At 30.6% G+C, this 20,168-nt stretch overlaps 2 protein-coding genes and 1 pseudogene across 2 annotated transcripts; all 3 read right to left on the minus strand.

Annotated features, from left to right (window-relative positions):
* Nucleotides 1-4,110: 4,110 nt before the first annotated feature.
* On the minus strand, nt 4,111-7,058 carry LOC123227877 (annotated as a pseudogene).
* A 2,120-nt stretch (nt 7,059-9,178) lies between these two features.
* On the minus strand, nt 9,179-9,814 carry LOC123227878. The gene has a single exon (XM_044653000.1). It carries the CDS (start codon nt 9,812-9,814, stop codon nt 9,179-9,181), a length of 636 nt encoding a protein of 211 aa, XP_044508935.1.
* A 7,806-nt stretch (nt 9,815-17,620) lies between these two features.
* On the minus strand, nt 17,621-17,941 carry LOC123227879 (VQ motif-containing protein 8, chloroplastic-like). Its single transcript, XM_044653001.1, has one exon. The coding sequence runs from the start codon at nt 17,939-17,941 to the stop codon at nt 17,621-17,623; it is 321 nt and encodes a 106-aa protein (XP_044508936.1).
* Between the last annotated feature and the right edge of the window lie 2,227 nt (nt 17,942-20,168).

A 20,168-nucleotide genomic window follows, 5' to 3' on the forward strand; every position in this document is an offset into this window, starting at 1 on the left:
TATACTATTTATTTATTTATATCAGTGCAATTGGATTGATTTTTGCAATATATACACACACACACGAGTTATTCATGAATATAATTTGTAATTATAATATGTAATTTATTTTATTAATAATTATTGAATATTTGATTTTACATAATTTAACCAAATAATTTTATAGTCTATAATTTAATTATTTTTGTTTGATTTGAATATTATTTATAAATAAAGTTTCTCTATAATTAAATTGATTTTATTTATGTTTTCAATTTGTGATTTTATTTCAGTTGTGTAGTAAGTTGTTAAGAAGAATAGTTGGTGATTTATGCGATTTGGTTGATTTTTTCGGCGAATTTTAGCAAATTATTAGTGATTTTATTTGATTGAATTGGGTTAATCATTAATAATTCTGCTACTGATAAGAAAAATTCTAGTCCTAAAAGTAGTAATAGTAGTGTAGATTCCACAAAAAAGAATAATGATGAAAATCAAAATCCATTATGGAAATATGTCATAAAATTGAGAAACTTCGGGAATCAGGGGTACATGGAAATGAGTTTCTAATTTTTATCATCAAGAAAGACAAGAGACTTATACTAGAGTTAAAGCTCACCTATTAAAAATTACGGGGAAAGAATTTGGTGTTTATTCTGAAGTGAAATTTCAAGATTTAGTAAAAATGAGAAAATTAGACGATAAAACTACCGATGAGATTTATAATTCTTAACCTAAACAAGTGTTGTTGCCTAGTAGTACTACTAATATAAATTAGTCATTGCCTTTATCCTTACCATCATCGAGTGGGTCAAATCCTTTTTCAAAGAAGAGAAAAGTTGATAATTCTCCTATTGCTAAATTTTTTGGCATACAAACTTGAGTTCAATTGATAAAAATATTGCTGGAATGTTTTACACTGGTGGTCTTCCTTTTAATTTTGCTAGGAATCCAAACTATATTAGTGGTTTTTCATTTGCACCTAATCATTCATTGGGTGGTTATGTGCCTCTTGGGTACAATAAATTAAGAACTACGCTGCTTCAACAAGAGAAAACAAATGTGGAGAGGTTATTAGAACCTATTAAAAACACTTGGATAGAAAAGAGGTGTTAGTATTGTTAGTGATGGATGGAGTGACCCACAAAGGAGACCTTCAATTAACTTTATGGTTGTTTGTGAATCTGGCGTGATGTTTATTAAAACCTTTGTTTGTGTAGGTGAAGTTAAAGATAAATATTTCATTATTAATTTATTGAAGGAGATAATTGATAAGGTTGGTCATCAAAAAGTAGTTCAAGTAATAATTAAAAATACTAAAAATTGTAAAAATGCTGGGAAAATCATTGAAAGTATATTTCCACATATTTTTAGGACTTCATGTGTTGTGCATATTAATTAAATCTAGCTTTGAAAAATATTTGTGCAGTAAAAAATATAGAATCCAATCAAGAGATATATGATGAATGTCATTGGATAACTGATGCTCATGGAAATGTTATGGTAATTAAAAAATTTTATAATGAACCATTCATTGCAATTGACTATATTTAACCAATTTAGTCATTTGAAATTACTTTCAGTCACGGACACTCGTTTTGTTTCTTTTGTTGTTATGCTAAAAAGATTTAAATTAATTAAGAGTGCTCTAGAATCAATGATTGTAAGTGAACAATGGGGACAATATAGAGAAGACGATCAAGGCAAAAACAACATTTGTTTGTGATAAGATGTTGGATGAGAATTGGTGGGGGTGAAGGCCAATTACATTCTTGCTTTTACTGCACCGATTTATAATTGATTCGAGTGTGTGATACAAATAAGTCATGTCTTCATTTGGTTTATGATTATTGAGATTATATGATTGAAAAGGTTAAATCGGTTATTTATAAACATAAAGGAAAGTTTCCAACCCAAGGTTCTCCCTTCTATTCGGTGGTCTACAATATTCTTTATAATTGTTGGGCAAAGAGTAATACTTCACTCTATTGTCTAGCTCATTCATTGAATCCAAGGTAAATATCTAATCGGATTATATATTTATTTTATATATTTATTTATTAAATTAGGTATTAATTTGTTAATTATTTGATATATCTATTATTTGTGAAGGTTTTATAGTGAACAATAGCTTGAAAGAGGTGAAAGTAGAGTGTCTCCTTATATGGATGGGTAAGTATCTATTGAGATGAATAAATGTTTTAGAAGAATCTTTTTTGAAGATGAGCGTATTAAAACATTGTATGAGTATACTAACTTCTCCTTCAAAAGTAGGTTGTTTGAGGATCTTGACTCAATTAATGCTAGATTTAATACAAAACGATGAAGTGGTGGGTATGTTTTGGTTCAAATGCTCTATTGCTTCAAAAGTTGGCATTCAGAGTACTCGGACAACCTAGTTCTCCTCTTGTTATGAAAGAAATTGGTGTATTCATTTCTTCATTCATTCAATTAGAAGGAATGAATTAATTCCAAAACATACGAAAGATTTAGTTTTTGTTCATAACAATTTTTGTTTGTTATCAAGGGTTAACTCTAAGTATTATGATGGTAAAGAGAACGTGTGGGAAGTTGGTGGAGATGACTTTGGGAGTATGGAAGATGTGAGAATTCTTCAATTAGCCAACCTCTCATTAGATGAACCAGAATTGGAGTCTGTCTTTTTTGATAAAGATGCTAATAACATAATAGATAAGCAAAATGATCAAATAGAGAAAATACAATAAATATTTTACTTTTTTAAATTTTTTCCATATATTTTATTTGATGACTTTGATATTGAACCTTGGAAATTATTATTTTGATGAAATAATATAGAGTTCATACATTGGTTTATTTACATTTTGATAAAATATATTAATTTATATACATGTTTATTTTCCATTTTAAAGATGAATATATAAATATTGATTTATTTAATTTATACATAAATGTTTTAAGAACTTGAGTTTGTAATTTATTTTTGGTATGAAATTATTTTTTTATATGTTTTTTAAATTGATTGGAAAAAATCAATTGTTGTATTTTTTTAATTAAAACACAGGTTACTATATTTTTTATAAAAAAATTATATTTATAAAAAAACCCTATATTTTTTATATTTACACATTTTCCCACTTTCTATTTCTTACTTTTTTGAGAAAATGTATTTTTACGTTTCTGTTTCAATATTTCAACGATTTGACATTTTTTTTCCGGTATTACTTAGAGACTTAAATCTAAACTTTTATTTTGAAAAATCTATTATTTTATCAATTTTGCTAACTCTTTTATTTATTAAAAAAGTTAACATTTTGTTAAATGAGTTTTATAAGGGTAATGTGTCATAGATATTAAATATCTCTCTCTCTCTTTTTTTTCTTTTTTTTTTAGGATTATAACTACAATTTTGCTTTGAAGAGAATTTTTCACTTTTCAAAGTTATTGTCATTTGATTGCTAATCGCTTATCAAGGAATCTAACTTTTGGTTAGGATTTTATTGAGCTGTAAACTTCATATGGGAGAACCATTTAGTTACTATCTTTTTGTTGTGACATCTGGATGCATTTTGAAGGTTGACAACGTTCAAAAGAAACATAAGGATATAATTATCAACAAATTTTGGATGCACTAGGCCATGGAGAATATCGATGGAATGAATAATTGCTTTTGTTGAGATAACAATAAGTGAAAATATAAACTTTACTCTTTCAAGAGATATAATAATAGAAAAGCAATTGCTTGTAAAATAGTTTAAGGAAGATTGATTTCCCTTTCTTTAATAATTCAATCAACATTCATAATTTAATATGACTATGAGCATAAGAATCCTAGTTGGAGTTATTTTAGCTCAAAATATCAATAGCTTATTAAAAGATGTCAGATGATTTTCTGATGGGAAGATTTGTGCTCTTTCACATTCAAAAAACCCCAACCGGCCTAAATTATGATCATTATAGTGTAACCCAATAATTATATGCCTAGATTTCAAATATATCATGCATAAAGAAATTGAACACTAAAATTTAATCTGCCTGGTGATCTTTACAACAATATGCACTTGAAAACCTGTTAAGTTTTCAAGATCAGATTTTGTTTCCGAAAAATTACATATTATCTACCAAACTTTTGGGATTTTTGGTATATTAGGATCAGGAATCTGCAACTTCTAAAGCCTTTTTCCTGAATGAAATATTTCTAGGGTTTTCTTCATCACCATCTTGCCTAAATTTTGCCTTGCATCATATCAGCAAATTCGCTGTAATCAATGCGCCCGTCCTGGAGAAAAACAAGAAAAGGGTTGTTAGAAAGATCGTTTGAAGATGGATTTTGTTAGGCTTCTGATAAGAAAAATCGATACGATTTGTGTACATTATCTTTGTCGACTTCTCGAATAATTTCTTTTAATTGTGTGCTATCCAAGCCAAATTGTTTACAGGCTGCCTGTAGTTCATCTAAAGTTATGTAACCACTTCCATCTTTGTCAAAATATTGAAACGCTGCGTATAAATGATCTTCTTTCTGAATTTTGTTTAGATGAAGCATGGCAGCTGTGAACTCTTTGTAGTCCATGGTGCCACTGTTGTCTATATCAGCCTGCATTGATGGGAAGAATGTTAAGACTGAAGTTAATCAAACTTTGGTCAAATTCATACTTTCTGGTCTGATAGATTACTGTAATTTATAACTTACCGATTCCATTAAATTAATGATTTCGGAATCCTTTAGATTTGCTCCTACTCTTTCCAAACCCTTTTTGAGTTCCTCAAGAGTGATTTGTCCACTGTTATCTGTGTCTATCATCTTGAACATTTCTTTCATTTCAGCCCTCCAATTTCCTCTTCTGACAGGCTCTCGGCTATTACCTGCGAAAATTTACAACCCTTTAGTTGAGAGCCTCAATAAAAAATTGGCAAGTAGAAGTCCTCATGACAATTAGAGCTGCTTACTCTGATGGCAATTTTCTTGAGCTTGTTCATGGCTGAAAATTGTTTTAAGCGTGATAAAACTGCAGAATCAAGAGGCTTATCCGGAGCAAGACCGTGCTCCTGAACCCAAGGATGACCTGCAGAAGAATGAAATGTCCACAAAATTAGTTATTTTTGTCATAAGAGCTTACTGATTTTCATGATTCTTTAACAACATAATGACTTACAGAGGACTTCGTGAGCAGTTAACCGTTTCTTGGGGTCTCTTGCAAGCATTCTCCGAACTAGATCTTTTGCACCAGCTGATATCGTAGGCCATGGCTCAGAAACAAAGTCGAGATCACCTTTCAGAACTTGTTCGAAAATTCCTTGCTCCGTTTCTGATTCAAGTGGACGCGCAGCAAACCAATAAAATAAACATCATAGAGAGGTGGCTATAAGCAAAAGCAGAACAACGGAAGCCTGATTTTTATCAGATCATCAGTTCTTACCATCCCAAAATGGAGGCACCCCACTTAGTAATATGTAAACAATCACCCCTGCGCTCCACACATCACATGCTGGACCATAATGCTTTCGCAACACTTCAGGAGCAACGTAGTAGGGGCTTCCAACAACATCACTGAATGTTTCTCCTGCAAGAATAGTTACAATTCAATGCAGGAAAAAGAGGGTAAAAAGTATGCAATGTTGAAACAAAGAATGTTGAGACTATTTGCTGCCAAGATACAAGTAAGTCCTCACTCCTTAAGAGGAAAAATATCAGCAATATGTGACATAGCAGCATCGAGAAACATAATCTAACTCAACAAGCATTGAGAAAATCTAACTTTGTTTTTGAAATGAAAGCAAATTAAGCTCAAGGCAAAGGGCCAAAAGCAAAACTAATTGGCAACTGGTTTCCTCAAGTAAAGTTCTTTGAAATTAGCACAAATTTTATAGAAAGTCAGTATGCTCATTGGTGTCTCTATTTGTTATCTATTGATCTCCTTCTCAAAAACTTTAATATGTTCTTTCAAACTAGAATTGCTTTCTACTTCTAATGTGGAAAAAAATTAAAAGCCTCACCAAGGCTAGAAATTCTTATAGAATCTTGTAAAATCTCACTTCATAAGCTTGCATAATGTCCAAGAAACATAATTAAAACTTTCAATGAACTTCTTTGGCTATTCGTACTCCTAAAACTAGTCAATCAACATTTACCTCAGCAAATTAGTGGAAGAATTCTATAAAGAAAATTTTACTAAATAATTTGTAAACTATCTTGCATATAGAATATTGCTTAATTAAAGCTCAAAATCCTGAAGAAAATCCACACCTGGCCTAAAGAACATTGAGAGTCCAAAATCTATCGTCTTCAAAGGCGAATCCTCTCGATGATCAATGAACAAAAAATTCTCCGGTTTCAGATCTCTGTGCATAACTCCTAAAGAATGACAAGCCTCCACCACTCCAACTATAATCCTGGTTAACTCAGCGGCTTTCTTCTCCGTATAATGGCCCCTCTGTATAATCCTATCAAAAAGCTCGCCGCCTGCACAAAGTTCCATCACAACGTGCACCGCCACCGCGTCTTCATAGGCTTCAACAATCTGTATGACATTAGGATGCCCCGCCATGTGATGCATTATTCTTATTTCCCTTCTAACATCTTCAACATCCTCTTCAGTAGTTAGCTTCCTCTTTGAGATTGATTTACAGGCGTATTCTTTGCCTGTTGCCTTCTCAATGCAGAGGAATGTTGTTCCGAATTGTCCTTGACCTAATTTGCGCCCCAAGCTATAAATCTCCTTTAAGTTCCCCGTCTTCCTGCCCAACACGGACTCCGCCCGCAATCCTGCACTTGAAACTCTCTTCATATGAGACGGTTTCTTCGCTTTGTCGGCCTCATTTGGGTTTTGCTGAGGAACTTGAGGTTGTGCTTTCGGTTCGTCGTTGCTGATTTTAACCGGCGGAGGCGCCGTGTTTTGAATTGCCGCTTTTTCGGTGGCGGTGGTTGTGGCGGATTTATCAGTATTTTGTTTCGATGATTGTACAGATTGATCGGTTGGTTGGTTTTTGGTATCGTTTTTTTGGCCGTCTTCCGGTAGACGGTTTCGCCAAACGGCCGCCGTAACAGATTGCAGGAATCCATTACCTCTAGTATTAGGCCCTACACATGTGTTTCCCATCAAAATATGAAAAATTTATTATTCCATCGGTGAAATATTTAAGAATTTTCAGAGAATATAATTACAGGGAACATTGAGATGCATTCAATACATTTTGTTAAAAACAAACCAAAGCACAAGAGGAAGAAGAAAACAATAACGGAGGATAATTTATGAAGAAGCAGACGATGGAGGACAACAAAGAGAGAGAGTGAAGGGAAAGGAAATGATGAGATTGTGAAGATGAAGAATAAAGAGAGGCTGAGTAGAGATCAAAGAGAAGAGAAGATTAAAGGGATTGAAATTGACATGATGATGAAGATTCAAGAATAATAGAGGAGACGCCATGTCCAGGTTTTTCAAAGAAAGAGAGAGATTATCGGCAAATATTCCATTATTATTATAGATTATTACCATAATCTAATTAATTATATTTCTTTTACCTATATTCTTAACAAAATTAATTAATTAATTTAAAAATTTTAATGGAAGCATGGTATGTGCTAATGGATTATAAAAATTTATACTATAATATAATAATAATATTATAGTATAAATTTTTTATGCATATTTATTTATAGAAGCTATTATATGATTTTAAATTAAATAATTAAAAGAAATTGCATATCAATCTGAAGCCTTTAATACATTAGATTGTAAAGATACTTAAAATATAGAGTTTGCATATAATCATTATGAAAAATAAGATAAAGGTTAATTTATTAACAATAAGACCCCTAATTTGGAAATGTTTTTCTACAAAAGAATATAGTTAGTTTTGGGTTGGCAAAAGAAGTGTTTTTGAAGCCGGACCGAATTGTTTGGTTTGATTGGTTGAACTGTAAATTATTCTATATTCCAGTTTGATTTCGTAATTTGATCAAGTCTACATATAAAAATTGATTTATTTAAAATTCGATCAAATTTTGAAAATTTATTGAATTGAAAAAACTATTTAAAACCAAAAATTTATAATTGGTTTTTTTCTTTATTTATGTAATAAAGTGTCAATTATTTAATTAATATTTGAAATTATGTTTTATATATTTCATGTGTTTTATGTTTCAAAAATATGATAAATATTTGATACTATTCAAAAATATATAGTAATTTGATAATAGGTCGAATCAGTTAGTTGTTCAGTTGAATCAGTCGAAAAACTGGTTTGATGACCAATGTGGTTTTAAAAACATTGGGTAAAAGTATTGATTAATGATTATTAAGAATATGATTAATATTGGATTAAAACTGAGATGGTAATTCCTTGGTTACATTTTAGCATTCTTATTATTTTTTTTAATGGATGAAAATGGCTTTAGGGTCTACCTATAAATGAGAGTGAGGCTATTGGCACTTACTGTTTATCTAATGAAACTTCATCCTAGAAATTTATTACAAGTGAACAATCTTTAAAGAGTCTTCAATATTGATAAGTAAAAATTTTGAACTTATTTTTTCTCTATAGTTTTCTAACATAAAGAAAATTGTATACATATATTACTCATGTATAATAAAGAATATAAAAATTCTAAAAGTTTAATCAGAAAAAAAAAAGAAAAAATAATGTGATTTATTTTATATAATAATCCATTAGAGAAAACTGAAAATACTTTAATTTTCTATATAGTTCATAAAAGTTAGGGGTTAATATTTAACCTTATTACAGTCAAAGATGGAGACTTTCAAATAACAATAATTATTCCTACAAAACATAAACCATATTATCCTTTTTTTTTTTTTAAAGAGAAACCCTATTCAAACTAAATTATTATTTTTAGGATTGAACCAATTACAGATACTATGTTTTATATTATTAGAGAAAACTCTTATATATAGAGCCTACTCAAATTACCCATTAAGGTCATATCGTTCAAATTTCTATCCATCAACACAAAACAATTCTATGTCATCAATACATTAAAATTAAATATCATTCAACCTCGGCTAAAAACTAATAAATTCTAAACCCTAATTATAGAGAAGACTTTCCATTCTTTATTCTAGCTAGTTTTATTGAAAGATTTGAAATTTTACGTATAATGTAGCAATAATACACCTATGATCTTTTATTCTTAATGCATGTAGCATTACTCATAAAATCAACTTATTCTTCTTGGACTCCCATGAATAATTTTTTGGTTTCAGCTACGGCTTCGCACTTTGCAAAACGAAGGGGTTTGCCTTTTCAGCATTGTTCCAACAGTATGACTGGTGTCAAATCCCACCTTCAAGTTCTCACATGAACCTGATATCTTATAATGCATGGCTCTAGATCTCGACCTTTCGTCTGCAAATGTTTTTATTTTTCCATGTATCGTCACATCAAACTCTACGGCTCCGCTTCCAACCAATTCCTCTTCAACTTCATGAGCAGACGGCCTGGAAATTGTTGCCGATGAGTGATTGAATCCTGCGGCCAACAAATTCTCCTCACCCGCCGCTTGCTCAAAACAACTGATGATCATCCCACCTGATATAAATTCTTTTCTGTAGGAGACATGAACTTCAAAACTCGAATACGAGATTATGTAATCTTTGTAAGGGTTTTTAATGGACAAAATGATATTCCAGTCACCAGATAACTTAGACTCTGAAACGGAAACTGAAAAGTTATTGACGGAGAGTGAGTTCACCTGGATTTGAGGACGACTGTTGGAAACTCCTAAGAAAGTTAGTAAAAAGAAACCACTGTAGACTGCAGCAACGAAGAAAACAGGGATGCAGTCCTCCCTGAAAGTTTCATCATTCCCTGGATCAACATTCTTCTCAGGGTCCATTGAACTGCTCTTCATATAAACATTCTTATTGTTGAAGAAGGACAAACAAATTGATTATATACGGAGGAGAAAATGAAGAAGAAGAAGGGAATAGGTTATGTTAAGTTTTTGAATATAAGAACAATTATGAAACATAAAATAAGCATAATGAATTCATCTCAGTCAAATTAGGGTTAAAGGGATCATAGTATCCCATTGAAGTAGTAACTAACTAATACAAAATCTTTCAAGAAAAAAGATAAAATGGATGAGATATAGTTTTGTATATGCATCAGGATCCTCTCGATTTTACCTAGATTTTTTACATTCTTTTGATATTTAAAATATAGCATTCACACAGATAATATTGCTTATTTTTATTTTTTATTTAAACCCATATATTATCAACAAAATTATAAAAAACAAATATTCACTATTCAGCCAATATATTTATTTATTTGCCCTTATATAATGAATAATGAATATTCTATTGAAAAGAGTATTATTTGTAGATTCAGTAATACAATTTTGTTTAACCATTTTGCACAGTACCCACCGTGTTTAATTCACTGAAAATAAAATTAGAGGTGTGCATAATTCAGTTCAAACTATAAAACTAGATTAAACTGTTTAAAAATTATAGTTTGATTTGAAAAAATTTCAAACTGTTTTTTTAGTTTGGGTTGTGGTTTGGATGATTTTAAAACCAAACCAAACTGTAAACTATAGTTTTTTATTTCATATAAATAATATGCACAAAAAATGATATGTTACCCTATGATTGAAATTTTTTAAATTAGAGATAAAACAATACCTAATCACTTGGTGATATGACATTATTTGTGTATAAAGTATTCACATAATTTTTCAATAAACACTTAAGTGTACAACTTATTTTTTTCATATTTATTTTGTCTTCGATCTTCTCTCTCTCTCTCTCTCTCTCTCTCTCTCTCTCTCTCTCTCTATATATATATATATATATATATATATATATACACACACACATGTTTATATTATATTTAAAAAATCACTATAATTTTATTAATTTTATTAAATAATATATATTTAGAAGTAAATAATGCGTAATCTAAACCGAACCAAATCATATTTTTTCAATTAACTTAGTTTGTAAATTTTTCAAATTATTTTTTTAACTTGATTTGAAAAAACTCTAAAACTATATTAAACTAAACTGTATCCGCCCTTATATAAAATAGCATGCACTAACTTTTTATTCGCCACAACGGCACAACAGTTATAATATCAAAATTAATTCAGACGGCATTCTTGCTATTATTAATGAAAATATCCAATAAAGAGAGAACATCGCCAAAAATCCGTTAATTTTATTTATTTTATTGCTCACTGTAATCGCAATTAATTCTTCTGTGTTAACAACATTATTAACAATGATAGAACACGCATTTTCCATTACAAAGATAATAGAAACAAAACTTCCCAACAAGTTGGAAGATAAATTTTTTAATGATAGTCAACAGTACATACCACAGAGGACATTGTTGTAAAGTTCATATGAAGTCCATCATTGATGATTTCAACTCTCTAAAGTCAAGCCGGATATGCACGTGAGAAGAATTGATTACTTTATGTCTAATTTAAAATTATTTAATTATATAATAATATATCATTATTTATATACAAAATTGTACATATAGTATAACTCCAAAGTGAAATATATTGCAGTTAACATGCTACTTCTATTTGTAAGATCTTATATCTAAGTAAATTTCTTATCCTTCATTTATTTTTGAAAAGATTTAGCAAGATATTGAATATAGTTGTCCACTTTTTATTCTTCAATATTGAATCTGAACATAAATACTATTACATACAGAGACTCTTCATACAAACTTATTTTTATATTATAAAACATAATTTTGTAAGGAATATATGCTTAATTAGTTCGTATATATAAAATTAATGTTAAAATTATTTGAGCTTAACTCTATTTTTTTTATCACTCTAATGCGAAACACACTAAATTGAGATTCTAAATTTGTGTCTATGTATAACAATTGATTTGACAAGAATTTGGAAGATTAGGGTTTTTCATATATAACTGGTTTGTTTTTGTAGTCCCCTCCATGTATATAACTAATTTGTTTGTCTTTCATTATGGGCTTCAATGGATCCTAAGAAAAATAGTTTGATAAATAAATTATCTAATTTTTTATTTATAATAATAATAATATCTCTTAGTGGACATTATTAATTAAAAAATTTTTGAGGACATTAAATATCAGTAAATATCGTTTCAGTTTTTCTGCAATATCTCTATTCAACGGGCGCTTCAACAGATCCAGAAGAAGAATATCAATATTTACTATACATGCTTTAACAGAACTTGAGAAAAATATTAATATGGTGGCTTCAACAGATCTTGAGAAGAATATTAAAAAAGTTCCTTCAAGAAATTTTGATGAAGCCGACTTGAGCTTGCCATTTGAACTGTGTATCCCTATTCTCTTCATATGTCTAGGGGTGCTTTTTCTTTTATCATTTTTCGCAGCCAGCTTCGATGAACATCCTGAGATTCAGGTGTACTCTCTATTCGTTGATAACTTTTCTGTTAACAGTTCAAAGTCTGAGTTAACTGGCAATTGGGATATCATTTTGTCCGTAGAAAACCCTTACAAGAACAAAATAATCAGGTATGAGAAGTTCGATGTTGTTGTAGGGTACAGGAGAGAGTTTATATCAGGTGCAGTGATCAAACCTTTTGCGCAAAGAAAAGGTGAATTAAATTTGGTGAAAGCACACATCGGCGTCTCATCGGCACCGGTTTCCGACTATATTGCCGGGGGAGTTGAAGGCGATTTGAATGGAAACGTCGTGAAATTTGATGTGACGATAGATACAAGAGTGAATATAGATGTGACAGCAATCGATAAGGGAACACCTTATGATATAACAGGTTTGTGCGAGGATTTGAAGGTGGCATTTGATTCCAATGCCACCTTTGGAACAATGCTGCTAAGCCCATTTCCTTGCAAAATGCAAACCCGAAAACGTTAACAGAAAATCTTGGGTCTAGCTAGTCATTTTTGTTTTTCTTTTTGTTTGTTTTACCCAGTTTGTGCCAAAATTTAACTTCTCAAAATGGAATCTTCAATTGCAGAAAATTGAATATTTGTCAGAAAAGTGCTTGAAATAAAAATGTAATTGCTTATATTCAAATTCATTGTATATATTTTCAGTGAATAGGAAATTTGTTTTTCTTTCCTTAAATTCTTATTATACAGATTATTTGTATACATGATTATGAGTGCCATTAACAAGTAATTAGGTAAACTATGATTTCATGCAAACATGTAACAGAAAATATAGTAGACAACAAAGTAAATGATGCAAATCATTTTTTACCTGGGTTAGATTCGAAACGAGTTTATTCAAGTTTGATATGAGCTTTGCTCAAACAAACCTAAACCCGAGCTTAATATATATGAACTCGATTTTGGATCTGAACTAAAATATTTTTGAAAATCGATCATGAGCCTGAGCTTGAGCTTTAATATATTTAAAAAAAATTTAAACAACGTCGCACAAGTTATAAGGAAACCAAATTTGAACGAATGAGATTAGTGAGCCTGAGTCAAGTTCGGCTTGTCTACACAAACTCAAGCCGAATACGAAATCCCGATCTATGAAACAAGTCGAACAAGAACTGTATTGAGCTCAAGCTCAACGAGCCTGAATCCAAGCATGAGCTAAACCCTCTTAAAAAGAACCTAAAAACAAGCTTCACTTTGTTCAGGCTATGTTCAACTTGAATCCAGCCTACCTATTTCAGCTATAGTTATGGCCTACATTTATGGGATACAAATTCAAATCCATTATAACAAAAAATAAAATGTCAAATATTTTAAAAGATCAACTCAAATACTCCGGTTATAAAACTCACATAATTGAAACTTAAACCTTAACAACATAAGTTAATACATATTTGAATTAGAAATGAGTATCCCACTCATTTTTCGAAGCTTCTTTAGAAAGAGAAGTTCATAATCTTGTTGAACGTGAGAGCTAAAATCTCTTCTGCTTTGAGAGATTAAAATCTCTTTATTCTCAGGTCACAGTCAGTTTTTAAGATCTGTGGAAAGATGATTACCTGCCAATTGAACTTAAAAGAGAAATTAATAAACAAAAATGAAAGCTGCAATAAAAATTAAGAACTCGAAGAACCAAAATATATTTGAGAGAGAAAGCAAATATTTAGGTTACAAAATGATGAAGAAAGAACTAGCCCAAATGCACTTGATTGTAGAGACTTGTAATGTTATCTGTAACAAAATTCACAAAAGTACAAAACTCATAAGGTGTTAATTGTAACTATTAATGTTATGTGTCATAAAAACTAATATATCAGAAAAGTAATAATAAAATGTCTTCTATGTGCACACAACATTATTATCATCTATTATAAAGTTTGTGATCACAATTGTCTATGGTTTGGTAAAAATATCTAAAATCCCCTCATTTGGCAAAACGATAAACAAAGCCAATATAAAGCAGCAACAATCAGATCATTGTTGACTAAATATTAAAACAATATCTTTTAATTCTGCACTTCGCTCAAGCATATTAATTACAACAAATATTATATCAAAATATTTAAGTTTCAAGGAAAAGCAAGTCTTTATTCTACAAGGCATAGGAGTACCAAATAAAAATACCACCATGCAAATCGAAGTTCCAGGTATCTAAATGATGTAAGTCTGTATTATCAAAATTAGAGCAAGTAATCAATTACAATAATGTAAAATAATATAATATAAGAACCATTCATATACAGAGTCATATGAAAATGCAAAACATTCTGTATTTTTTAATAAGCATCAAATCAAGGTAAATCTTTAAATTTATATAAACATATTTTTGAATTCTATTGACCTCAAACTTGCCCTAATTTCATTCTTAAGAAATTTGAACTCATCATTATCATAGGTTAATTGAATTAAAACATATATGACTCTATTGGTGATTTGATAAAAGATTTTAACTGGATTTTTGAATTGCAGAGGCTTGAATGTGGAAGAAGACTTGATTTTTCTTTCTTCTCCTGTATACGTTAATTGTGAACGTAACTAATTGTAAGCTATATTTTTTAAAATTGTATGATGGACAATGAGAAAACCAATCTTATATAGTATTTAGAAAAACATCAATTACACCCTTATAAAAGCGTACTATACTATATAAACTCTTTTATATTGAGTAATAATACTTTAAGGCATAATTTATTATTAAATTTATACTTTATATTAATTAAATATGAATCATACTAATAAAAATATTCTTACATATGATACATTCAAATAGTTAAGCAAAAAAAAAAAAAACCTTTAAACTTTGGAGTGTTCTGATTAATTCCTATAGAAAAAAAACTATAACTCCCGACTCACTTCCCCTGAAACTCTACTTTGCTTAATTTGGTTGATGTTGCCTTCTCCGCCTCTTTGGCAGACAGTTTGCCCAAGCTTACTTGTTTATGTTTGATCGACGAATGGGAGCAGAACTAAAAGTAGTGTTTTTAGAGTAAAGATGCCTAGTTGTTGTAGTCTTATACCTCTTTCCGAAGATCCTTGGAGTGGTGTTGGCAACAACTTCTCTGAGCACAACAGCCCCTTTAGAAGAAGACTGAGAATCACTATTTTTTTCTTCTTCAACCTTTCTTTTTGAAGTGTCTCATGGATTCTCTTGTTCTTTTTCTGTGTTATCTTTTTCTTTGTTAATTTCTTCTTATTTTTAAGCAAAGACCATTTCATCTACCAAAGGACTAAGATCTTTCTGTACAAGTACAACTATTTTTTGTATTATGGCACTTCTCAATTGTTGTCACAACAGACCAAATGTTATTCAACTTTTCACGCAGTTTGTTTTGCCATGAATTTGGTTTAAAAACAAATTCTTGATCAGTTGAGGACTAATTTGGTTTGGGAAGATGTGGTGCAAAAGAGAATTGGAGGATTTATTTGTCTATAACTTTTATTTTTAAATTAAATTCATTTGGGAAAGATTTCGTATGGTTAGAAGCAATTATACGGCGTATCAAACAAGAAAAAGGAAATATCTAGGACTTTGTCTTTTTTAAGCCTTCGGTCTCCATTTATTCATAAATCAAGGAGCTCCATTCTTTTTCCGCTACCCGTAGCATAAAAATTTGACCTCAAGTACGGCTAGATGTTCTCTTATAACAATAAGATAGAAAGGGAAACATATTCCCTAACAATAAACTGTCTAGACATGTGGTTACTGATTTCTCCTATATTATTGCTAAGATTAGCATAAAAACCTTTCACTAATGTTTGAGACTGAATCATGAAATTCTTGATGGAGTTGGTCCACTCTTGTGAACCCAACCATGGTCATAATGTGCACGCACGCACACACACGCTTCTTTGAGCATAATCTTGGATGCATATCCAATATTGTTCCACAATGAATCTCACATACACGCACACACATGTGCACACTTCTTTAAGTATAATCTTGGACAGAGATATAATATTATTCCACAATGAATCCATGATATGAATATTTCTTCATTAATGATATATAAAATTTGTTTTATATATTCTTAATTGGCATAATAATTATGTTAGTGTGACAACAAAAGCAAGATGTGTGTTGAGAAACCCCTATTTGAAGGTAATTTTTTTTTAATATATAAATCGGTTCTTTGTTTTATAGTTACAGAAAGCTTAGGTACTACAGATTGATGATCTCTGTGTTCCACCGTGAAATTAATTAACCTCCAAACCATAGTTGTTAAAAGCGCATTTAAGTGAGAGGCTTCTCAAGGTAATAGGTCTACTATTTCAAGACATGCAACGTGAGCGAAAGTCATAAGCACAGCTTAGGTGCACTTTTATTGCACTTTAGAAGAAGTTAAAAAACACGCTTTTAAAACAAAATCTCTTTTTTTTTAAGTCTAACTCTAAGTTAATGTATAAAGATAAAAAAGTTTTAGAATACAAGTCTTTTAATAAAGAGGAATGTTTTTATAAAGAAATAGATGAAATCAGAGATTAAAAATTTGATGATGAGGAAGAAGATATGACATTCGATAATGAAGACGAAGACTTGAATTTCGATTAAAATATATATTTAATAAAAGTTTATGTAAATTGAAGAGTTTATATTTTTTCACATTTTATTATAAACATCTATTTATTCTTTTAAGATTTCATTTATTAGTCATTATTAATTTTTTTTTTTACTTTTGGTCTATAAACAATCCTTCTCCTTCACTTTTTTCACTTAAATGATAGGATCTCTTGTCACTTTTAGGCACTTTTCATCTTTAACACCTATGTTCCGAACACCATGGTAATAAAGTTTTAAATAGCAAATGTAACTACTGGAAGAAATTTAAAATAAAAAAAATAAGATTGTTAATGCTTGTGAATCTATCATTTCAATAGTTGATGAATATGAGTTAAGTGCTTTAGATGCGTTGGTTACCTAAACCGCGCAATTTTTTGCAACCTTAGCTCACAAGCGAAAATCATATTCAAAGCAACGAAGACAAATAATCGACTCAAATTACTATATTATTGATGGAAAAGAAATTTAAAAAAATATCAATTTTCAGTTGATTCATCTGAGTGAATATATACTTTCATTTGCGCATAAATCATAAACAAGAGCTCATAAACAAAGCCAAATCAAATTCAAAGAGAGAACTAATTAATAATTAGATTATAATTAATCACAAAAAAATCAAAAGTTTAAGCCGGGAATCATACATAACAGATCAACTTACACATAAAATTAACTAAAAATGTCGATACATAATTTCGGTTATGCAGCAGCTAAATTGCCTGGAAGAGTATTTACATCTTCATAATTCACTCCACCACTGCCCTGCTTATTATCTTTTTCCTTTACAGTAGCTTCTGAAGATGCTTGTTTCCCGGTAAGCCGCTGCACGAGCCCCTTGAATTCTTCACCTCTTACATGAATAATCTTTGGAGACACCAAATATACCACCACAGGAGATTTTACTCTTTCAACATGACTACTATTATTCTTCTTCTTCATAATCTTTGAAGAGCTCTTGTTCACCTGAAGAGCCGCAGGCCGCAGACCCTGAAGCTTCGAACTTCTTGCAGAAATGTTCATCGATAAGATTGGTTGAGAGTTTTGGAATGAAAATGAAGAATTAATCCAAGAAGGGTTTATTTATATAAATAAATTGAAGAGAGGGAGAAATGAATAAAGTTGGTGTAGGGTTGAATCCGTCTTAATATTCAATGGTTTTGCATGGATTAGATTTGCCGGCCTGTACTCTATCAAGAAATTATAAAGTATTTTTTAAGATTTTGTTTTTGGTTGGGTGAGAAAAAGGCCAGTGAATTAGTCAATTCAAAAGGAATACTAGATGTGTCTTTTTCTTCTTCCGTCTCAAACGTTCACCAACTTCATTAAAGCTTTGTGATTGACTATACTCATAGAAATTAATTCATTATTAGAAATTAATATATAAACTCATACTTTAAATATAGTGTTAAATTTAATTTATTTGCAGAATGTATTGCAAACGTTTTCTGAAATTATTTATGATTCTCTTACGTGGTTTTCTTTTATATTTTAGAATTTGATCTTTTTTTTAAAGAGTTTTTAGTAATGTTAAGTCTGTATTTATAGTCTGGAAAATTTTTGAGACATTTCAGATGAAATTAAACTAATATTTGATAAGGAGTTGTTGGATTGTCCCGCCGATGTAGTAGGACTAGTGTAAAATTAATAAAATTTAAAGAACCTTCTATATAAAAGGTTTCCTTTGGAAGCTTTTAAGTGGCTCCACAAGATTTTAGCAAAGTGACACAAATAAAAAATTAAAAAGAGGAAGCGACGATTGCGGGCTTTCAGCGAATAGAAAAGAGAAAAAAGTTGTTGAAGAAAAATGGAAGATTTTGACCCAAAAAACGAAAGTCGTTTTCTTGTTTTTTGCATACACCTTTGCATCTACCTTTGTGTGTGTATTGAGCATACTTCTTGCGTCTCTCCCTGCGAACTCTGTGGTGGTTGTGGGTTGAACCTAAAGGAAGTTTTTGGTTATTTTCTCTTCATGGGTTTTGATAGGAAGTTATAGCAATCTTCGAGCAAGAGATTAACAAACAAGAGTCCAACTTTGTGTGAAAGGAAACGATAAAATTTCTCTCATTGTGTTCTTGTTGTATTTTTATGATCGTTCTGATGATATTGTTGTGGACTCTAGTTTATTATAGAGAACTTCTTTGATTATAAACTCATTATGATATGGTAAAAGATTGTTTTTCCATGGTTTTTTCATCCCCTTGCATTGAGAAGGTTTATCTAAGTAAATTTGGTGTTTGCTTTTTATTGTGTTTTGGTTTCCATTATTTTGTGGCTGCATGCTGTTTTTGGGTGGATCTCTTGAGAATTTATCACTTCATTGAGTTTGGAAATCATGTTGAAAGATCTAAAAGGGTGTCTTTTTTTTTTTTTTGGCTAAAAACTTGTATCATAACACAATTTAGGATTTTTCTCTACCTTATGTGTTAATAGGAACTCTATAAAAGTAGAATGATGAATCTAAATGGTTCAAATTATCATACATGGAAAGGGAAGATGGACTAGGGCTGGATTCGAGTCGAGCCGTTTTGTATATATATATAGATCAAAACGACGTCGTTTTGTATGAAAAATAAAAAAAAAAATTACCGAGCCAACCCGAGCCAGCTCGAGCTCGATCGAGCTGAGCAGAGTCTGGCTCGTTTCGGGCTTGAACCAAGCCGAGCCGAGCTCGAGCTCGAGCTCGAGCTGGCTTGGCTCAAATCCAGCCCTAAGATGGACTATCTACTTTATGTGAAGGATTATTATCTATTGATATTTGTATCAAGAAACTATATACGAGTGTAGGATGGACCTTGCTTCATAGACAGTTTTGCAAATACATTAGATAATAAGTAGACATAATGTTCTAAACCATATGAGTGGAGAGACTAATGTTCGCACACTCTTAAAAACTAGAAAGGTTTTATGCTAGGAAATGATCAAGTGTTTTTTTTCAAGCAAACGATGGTTTGAGGTATTAGGATTGAATCACCATGATAGATCATTTGAATACATTTCAAGGGTTATAAATCATTTACTTGGAATAGGAACCACTTTTGATGATGAGGTTTAATGATTATGACTAATTTATACATTACTGGATATATGAAAGACCTTGTGAACCCTCTTTTTGTCTAACTAAACTCTGTATGGAAAGATCACAATGGATTTGATTAAAGGTAATGTTTTGAATGAAAATATTAGAAGAAAGTCACGGGTATATTTTTCACGTTCAAAAACCCTTGGGACAGAATAGTGAGGAAGGAAA

The sequence above is a fragment of the Mangifera indica genome, chromosome 10, assembly GCF_011075055.1.
Source record: "Mangifera indica cultivar Alphonso chromosome 10, CATAS_Mindica_2.1, whole genome shotgun sequence".
Lineage (NCBI taxonomy): Eukaryota > Viridiplantae > Streptophyta > Magnoliopsida > Sapindales > Anacardiaceae > Mangifera > Mangifera indica.